This window comes from Suricata suricatta, chromosome 6, assembly GCF_006229205.1.
Source record: "Suricata suricatta isolate VVHF042 chromosome 6, meerkat_22Aug2017_6uvM2_HiC, whole genome shotgun sequence".
Classification (NCBI taxonomy): Eukaryota; Metazoa; Chordata; class Mammalia; order Carnivora; family Herpestidae; genus Suricata; species Suricata suricatta.
This window is the reverse complement of record NC_043705.1, coordinates 2,868,649-2,876,423: the sequence shown is the minus strand read 5'-3', so window position 1 is coordinate 2,876,423 and position 7,775 is coordinate 2,868,649. Positions and strand designations below refer to the sequence as shown.

The 7,775-nt window shown below is 40.8% G+C and overlaps 2 protein-coding genes across 2 annotated transcripts; both read right to left on the bottom strand.

Moving 5' to 3' along the window:
• Window positions 1-2,436: 2,436 nt before the first annotated feature.
• LOC115294077 (zinc finger protein 501-like) lies at window positions 2,437-3,939 on the bottom strand. Its single transcript, XM_029941781.1, has 2 exons — window positions 3,024-3,939; window positions 2,437-2,870 (listed from the first exon to the last, which is right to left on the bottom strand). The coding sequence occupies exons 1-2, from the start codon at window positions 3,937-3,939 to the stop codon at window positions 2,437-2,439; spliced, it is 1,350 nt and encodes a 449-aa protein (XP_029797641.1).
• A 2,444-nt stretch (window positions 3,940-6,383) lies between these two features.
• On the bottom strand, window positions 6,384-7,738 carry LOC115293633 (putative protein ZNF720). Its single transcript, XM_029941313.1, has 4 exons — window positions 7,727-7,738; window positions 7,247-7,373; window positions 6,660-6,755; window positions 6,384-6,451 (listed from the first exon to the last, which is right to left on the bottom strand). Exons 1-4 carry the CDS (start codon window positions 7,736-7,738, stop codon window positions 6,384-6,386), a joined length of 303 nt encoding a protein of 100 aa, XP_029797173.1.
• Between the last annotated feature and the right edge of the window lie 37 nt (window positions 7,739-7,775).

The window sequence follows — 7,775 nt, the reverse complement described above, 5'->3', positions numbered from 1 at the left end:
CTTAAAAATGTCTATTTATAGGGGCATCTGGGTGGCTCACTCAGTTTGCACCTGACCTCAGCTTAGGTCACTGTCTCTTGGCTTGTGGAGTGGAGCCCTGAATCGGGCTCTGTGCTGACAGTTCAGAGCCTGGCCCCTGCTTTGGATTCTGTGTCTCTCTGCCTCTCCCCCACTCGCACTCTATCTTTCTGTCTCTCAATATAAGTAAGTTTTTTGACAATATTCAAAATGTGTACTTATCATTGTATGCCATATTGGGGAGAATTAGTTATGCTCTTTCTAATCTCGCTGAGGATTTCATCTTTCCAACCACATCAACTGACATTCTCTAACTATTGCTGTAGTGAAACTACACCAATGTTTCACTACACTGCCACCTCTTTTTGGCTTAAAAATGAGTGGGAGATTATTTTATTTGTAATACTCAACAAGGCTTTTTGTCTAAATACAGGGGAAAGAATGATGTTTGAACACTTCTTTCATGAGAACTTGCATCAATGTCTTTACATTCAACAGCATCTCCACGTACATTTTCTTTATCTATTGTGTACTATGTTGCTCTTCATCTTCCATGAAGAATGAGGCATGAGTCACACCTAGTGAAGAAGGGCATGTCGTATCTCTGCTGCATCAATAATCAGCCACATAATTTTCGAAAGCCACTCGGAATTCATGAATTTTGGAAGAATTTGGAGAAGAAATATACTAATATTTTCTAGTCACAAATGTCAGATAGGGTTGATGTGACAAAAAAAGAGCACAGAGACAGAAATTAATTATACCTCTGCAAAAATTGGTCCTTTTTGGGCACCTGGGTGGTTCAGTCAGATAAGAATTAAACTTTGGAGCAGATCGTGATTTTGAAGTTCGTGAGTTCAAGCCACTATGGGGCTCCACGCTGACAGTTCAGAGCCTGGAACCTATTTCACATTCTCTGTCTTCCTCCCTCTCTGCCCAACCCCCAACTCCTGCTATTTGTCTCTCTCTCTCTCTCTCTCTCTCTCTCAAAAATCAACATTACAAAAACTAATCCATTTACTCTCTAGAGGCATAATAGCATACACATCACGTTTAACTTTGTATTATTCCTTAGCATCAGTATGTTGATGTATGTCTGAATAGAGACTGATACACTACATTCCAAGGTGAATTCTGTGACATTTATTGACATATGATGTTCAAATATATATTTTTCGAAAAATTTATGTCTTCCAACTTATCTTCTTTTCTGCACTGTCTGGTGTTTGCTAATGGTTATGTTTAATATAAATGCCTTCTCTCATTTTTTATCTATTTATTTTTATTTTATTTATTTTTTAATAGTTTATTGTCAACTGGTTCCCATACAACACCCAGTGCTCTTCCCCACAAGTGCCCTCCTCCATCACTGCCACCTCTTTTCCCCACTTCCCCTTCCCCTTGCCTCATTTTTTATATCTGTAGGATCTAATTGTCATGTGCATTATCAGATATTGATTAAAGATCAAATTCCACTTGTAAGCACTGCGATTTTCTCTACATGTGACTTTCTATGTTGTAAGATAGCTGTGATGTGGAGCGAGTTGTGAGCTCCAGCTATAGGCTGGGCACATTCCTTACCTTTGTGATGTTTCTCCTCAGTATAAAGTCTGTGATCCTGAGCAGGGCTGAGCAGTCATAGAGGTTTTACCACATTCATTATATTTTAAGTTTTTTCTCCAGTATGAATTCTGTGATGTAGAATGAAGCTTCACCTCTGATTCACAGGCTTCTGAAATTCTTTATATTTGCAACATCCTCCCCAATATTTCTTCTCTGATCAGGAGTCAGGATGCAGCTTTGCTTCAGAAGCCTTGCCACATTGTTTAGTATTCAGTGGTTTGCCTCCAGTATAAATTTTCCAATGTGAAATAAGGGGGGAGCAGTCCACAAAACTTTCCTCACATTCCTTAAATGTGGAAGATTTGCTCCAATATGAAACCTGTGATAATGAGTAAAGCTTGAAGAGTGATTAAAGACCTTACTTCATTCTTTACATTGGTATGGTTTTTATCTACTATAAATTCTGTGATGTTGAATAAGGTGTGAGGGTCGGAGAAAGGCCTTGTCACATTCTTTTTATTGGTGAGGTTTCTCTCTCAAATGGATTTGGTGATGTTGATTAAGGCATGACGGTGGCAGAAAGGCCTTGCCACATTGTTTACATTGTTAAGTTTTCTCTGCAGTATGGATTCGGTGATGTCTAACAAGGTTTGAGCACATGGAAAAGGACTTGCAACATTCATTACATTGATAAGCTTTCTCTCCAGTATGAATGCGGTGATGTTGATTCAGTTAAGAGGGCCACTTAAAGGCATTGTCACATTCTTGACATTGGTAAGGCTTCTCTCCAGTATGGGTTCAGTAATGTTTGCTAAGGCCTGAGTGCCTGGTAAAGGCCTTGCCACATTCATTACGTTAGTAAGGTTTCTTTCCAGTATGGGTTTGGTGATGTTGTTTAAGGCCTGTGGATGATTTATAGGCTTTGCCACATTCTTGACATTGGTAAGGTTTCTCTCCAGTATGGGTTTGGTGATGTTGTTTAAGGCCTGTGGATGATTTATAGGCTTTGCCACATTCTTGACATTGGTAAGGTTTCTCTCCAGTATGGGTTCGGTGATGTTTGGTAAGGTCTGAGCGGGAGGTAAAAGCCTTGCCACATTCATTACATTGGTAACGCTTCACTCCAGTATGGATTTGGTGATGTTGATAAAGGACTGAGGACCACTTAAAGGCCTTGCCACATTCAGTACATTGGTAACACTTCACTCCAGTATGGATTCGGTAATGTTGAGAAAGGACTGAGTACCACTTAAAGGCCTTGCCACATTCATTACATTGGTAACACTTCACTCCAGTATGGATTTGGAGATGTTGATAAAGGACTGAGTACCACTTAAAGGTCTTGCCACATTCTTGACATTGGTAAGGTTTCTCTCCAGTATGGGTTCGGTGATGTTTGGTAAGGTCTGAGTTGTAGGTAAAGGCTTTGCCACATTCATTACACTGGTAAGGCTTCTCTCCAGTATGGATTCGGTGATGCTGATTAAGGGCCGAGGATGACTTATAGGCCTTTCCACATTCCTTACATTGGTAAGGCTTCTCTCCAGTATGGGTTCGGTGATGTTGATTAAGGGCAGAGGAATACTTAAAAGACTTGCCACACTTTTGACATTGGTAAGGCTTCTCTCCGGTATGGATTTTGTGATGTTTGGAAAGGCCTGAGGAGTAGGTATAAGCCTTGCCACATTCTTCACATTGATAAGGCTTCTCTCCAGTATGGGCTCGGTAATGCCTGGTAAGGTCTGAGGACCACTTAAAGGCCTTGCCACATTCGTTACATTCATAAGGTTTCCCTCCAGTACGGATTCGGTGATGTTCGGTAAGAGGAGAGTGTTGGGTAATGACAATCCCACATTTTTTGTGTGTGTAAAGTTTCTCTCCAGTACGAATTAGTCTATGTCCATTTACTGATGAGCCATAATTAAACGTTTTTCCACATTCTGCACATTTGTAAGGGTTCTCTCCAGTGTGCATTAGCTCATGTTGAATTGGTGCTGAGTTCCAGTTGAAGGCTTTGCCACACTCCTCACAAATATAACCTTTCTTTCCAGTATGGATTGTCTTGTTTGTATGTAGTCTTGATGACTGACGAAGTAAGTCCCCAGGTTGACTGCATGTGTATGGGGTTTTTCCCACACGAATCCTCCTTTGATCCCCAGCATTGGAGGACTTGTTAAGTGTTTTCCCACATTCATTATATTTAGAAGGATTCTCTTCCAGATGTATGCTCTTATGTATAAGGTTGGTGCTTGGATCAAAGACCTCCACATATTTTCTACATTCATAATTGTTCTCTGGAAAAAGAGTCCCCAGACATCTATGATGCCCATCACTCTCATCATCCGTGTTCCAGTTCATCATTAAGTGTCCATTCTCAAAAAAAATATGTTTGTATCTATTTACTGACACTCTTTGGGAAGCAGTTTCTGTGAATATCTTTGGAAGGAGCCTCTCAGTATCATTTGAAGATACAGCTGAAAGGTAAAGAATAAAAGTAAAGGTATTCTACCTTCTACTATCTGATGATTAGAATTAAAATTTCTTATACATAAAACTGAAATTAGAGAACTTCAACTTCAGGAAAAAGGTATCATTAGTTTTTTTTTTTCTTTTTCAATCTTTAAAAAAATTATTTACGTCTTTATTGTATTTTGAGAGAGAGAGGGACAGAGAGTGGGCTGGAGATGGGGCAGAGAGAGAGGGAGACACAGAATCAGAAGCAGACTCCTGCCTCTAAGCTGTAGCAGACAGCCCAATGCAGGACCCAAACCCATGGACTATGAGATGATGACCTGAGCTCAAGTTGGATGCTTAGCCAACTGAGCCACCTGTTGTTTTTTTTAAGTACTTATCTTTTTTAACGTTTATTTATTTTTTGATACATTGAAGGAAAGTGTGAGGGGGGAGGGGCAGAGCGAGAGGGAGACACAAAATCTGAGGCAGACTCCGGGCTCTGAGGGGGCAACACAGAGCCTGATGGGGGACCTGAACCCACCAAGTATGAGATCATGACCTGAACTGAATTTTGACACTTAACTGACTGAGCCACCCAGGCACCCCAAACCATTAGATTTTCTGCATCACACAGATTGCATGTGAATTTAATTGCCAAAAAATTTAATACGGTTAATGTTGGCAGATTTTACAACTTTCATGTTGTTTGTATGTTTACAAATGAAAGGTTTTGGGGTACGTGGGTGGCTCAGAGAGGGTGGAGCTTTTGACTCAAAATTTCAGCTAAGGTCATCATCTCATCGTTTATGAGTTCCTTCCCAACATCCTGCTCTGCACTGACAGTGTGGAGTCTGCTGGAATTCTCTCCACGCTCTTTGCCCCTCCTCCACTCTCTCTCTCCATCTCTCAAAATACATGAGAAAAAAAAACCTTAAAAGAAATGAAAGTTATTTCCTTTCTTTATTCTCAAAAAGGAGTTATACCCTTAAATTTTGTGTAATAATGTCTTTTAAGTGCTTAATTCCTAAGGGCTTTCATTAGAGCTTTCCAAGCCTGACATTAATGAATATACTTTACAATTTTCCTGTGCATGAAGCCATATCAGCAATTCAATATGTGTCTTTTTTCTTTTTCTCTTAATTTTTTTCCTAATGTTTATTTATTTTTTGAGAGAGAGAGATCAAGACCAAGTGATCAGGGAAGGGTCAGAGAGAGAGAGGGAGATAAAGAATCCGAAGCAGGATCCAGGCTTTGAGCTAGTTGTCAGCACAGAGCCTAACTCAAGTCTCCAACCCACGAACTGTGAGATCATGACTTGAGCCAAAGCCACTCGCTCAACTGACAGAGCCACCCAGGTGCCCCAAAATGTGCTTTTTTAAATGAATACATAGTCAGAGTTTAGTATTATAGCTACAAGCGTGTGTAGGTAGCTCAGACTTTGTCAGACAAAGTCCAGAGTCAGACTTTGGCTCAGGTCATGATCTCATACACTGTGAGTTCACCCTCAGCACTGGGCTCGGTGCTGACAGATCAGAGCCTGGAGACTGCTTCAGATTCTGTGTGTGTGTGTGTCTGAGTCTCTCGCTCTCTCTCTCTCTGCCCGTGCTCCATACTCACTCTGTCTCTCTCTCTCTCTCTCAAAAATAAACATTAAAAAATTTAAAAAAAAGAAAATGAATAGAGATTTATTACAGGCTGCAAGTTTTGAATTCAAAATGTTCTTTCTTTCCTGTGACATTAATTTATGTGGAATAGCTAGGCAAATAATAGGACCTTTAAGTGATTCTACCATTGAGGAATGGAACATGTAGAATGAAATTTCTTATATTAGTTAACAGAATCAAAAAATGAATGTTTTCTGTTTTTTCTGTTTACTTTAATTAATTTTTAAAGAGAGACCCAAGAAGGAGAGGAACTGAGACACAGAGAGATAGAATTCCAGGTTTACTCTATGCTGTCATCACAGAGGCCTGCGTGGGACTCGAACTCACTAACTGTGAGATCATGACTTCAGGTGATGTCAGATGCTTCAGCAACTGAGCCACACATGCACCCTAAAAACTGAACTTTTGAACTGAAATAAAGAATTAGATTTTTTCGTTTTAAGGAGGTGCTTTATTATCTGATGAAATTAGTAGAGTCTCACTTTTGTGAGATTCAGATTGAAGCCTCCACATATTGGAAAGCATGAACCAGATAATAGGTGGTATCTGTCCCCATGTTCCTGGGATTTCTGCACCAAACCCCCATATGCCTACCGCTACCCTCACACACATCTCACAAAAGGCAAACTCTCAGAAAGGAATGAACATAGACTTCCTCAGAAACACAGAAATTTCCCCAAACCCTCAAAGCAACAGATAACCAATCAGATTATGGAGGCCCTCACTGTGGATGTGAAAGACCTTTGGAGGAACTGAAGGAGAATCCTTAGAGAATTTAAAAGGGTGATGTGCTGTTGGGAAGCAGATGTCCTTCTGTGAAAGAAAGAGACATGAAACTAGGTTTCTCAAGCTAATTGCCATTCAAGAAGGGCTGCTCAAACCACTTTTTAAGGAAGGTCTGTCTTCATCCTTCACATTCGGACCTCATCTCTGTCATCTGCCTCATTTATTCCCACCTACCTGGATATGAGGCTACAGTCTTCTTTCTCTGCATATCCCATAGGTCCCTCTGTTGTTCAAAAAAGATGACCAGGTCGGGCTTTGAGACAATAAGACCTGTTTGTTACAACAAAGGTATGTGAGTATTGCTGGAGATTCTACCCTTCAACCCAGTATGGGACACTGTAGAGAAGAGAGGACATTCTCTAATTCTAGAAAATCATTCCCAAATGCTGTTGCCCAACATCCCCTTTGGAACACACAGGAAAGATTTCCAAGGTTTAAGATGTGACCTCCACTTCTGAGTATTACAACTACCACTATGAGTAGAAATTCATATTAAAGACAGAAATACCATTTTATGCCAGTCAGTGTTTAGAATTGCCATTAATCTAAGAAATGATGATGTAACTCTAAGGAAGGGAAAAGTCACCTGAAAGGAAACATCATGAAGATGTTTCTCTACATCTACAAACCACTACATCTTTCCCTTCCTGGAGGGATTTGAATTCTAGTCATGCAAAGAGGACGCTTCCAAGAGACAGTCTTCAATGGAATGGACAATACCCTGAGAGTGGTTTGGGAAATCTGGAAGGAGTGATCCTCACCCAAGAAGAGGAGGTGTCCGTAGTTCTCTAACATCACGTCCCTGTAAAGTTCCCGCTGGCTGAGGTTCAGGCATCCCCACTCCTCCTGAGAGAATACTATGGCCACATCCCTGAAGGTCAGCAGTCCCTGAAACAAATACCCCCGTTACCAAGTGGACACATGAGGTGGTCATTCTGGTACAAAAGATACAAGTGTGAGATAATGTCACCAGCTGGACCCCACGACCCAATCTTCACTGCTTACCTGCCTGTGCTCACTGACCTTAGTCCCTCCTGTTACTTAGCCTCTTATTATACCTCCCTTTCACTTCAGGCACAACACCCCATGGGCACAGTGTCCTGTGGTGGAAACACAAAGTATCCAACAAAAGGTAATGACTGCCCCGAGCAAGAGCTTGACATAACTCAACTTGAGCTTAATCCCTGACTCACGTCTATGCAGATGAACTTCAGGGTAAAGGGTAGAGTGAGGACAGTTACCTTTATCTCCATTATGGATTTTTTAAATGTTTATTTCCTCAGGAGAGGG

Bases quoted from the DNA above. Each gene is read 5' to 3' on its own strand.
- LOC115294077 (XM_029941781.1), bottom strand. From the start codon at position 3,939: ATGAACTGGAACACGGATGATGAGAGTGATGGGCATCATAGATGTCTG. The intron at 2,871-3,023 runs GTAATGAATGTG...TCCATACTGGAG, and splicing joins TGGAGAGAAGCCTTACCAGT to TGAAGTGTTACCAATGTAAT.
- LOC115293633 (XM_029941313.1), bottom strand. The intron at 6,756-7,246 runs GTGAGGATCACT...TGTAACAAACAG, and splicing joins CGGACACCTCCTCTTCTTGG to GTCTTATTGTCTCAAAGCCC. The intron at 6,452-6,659 runs GTAGGTGGGAAT...ATTCTCCTTCAG, and splicing joins GACTGTAGCCTCATATCCAG to TTCCTCCAAAGGTCTTTCAC.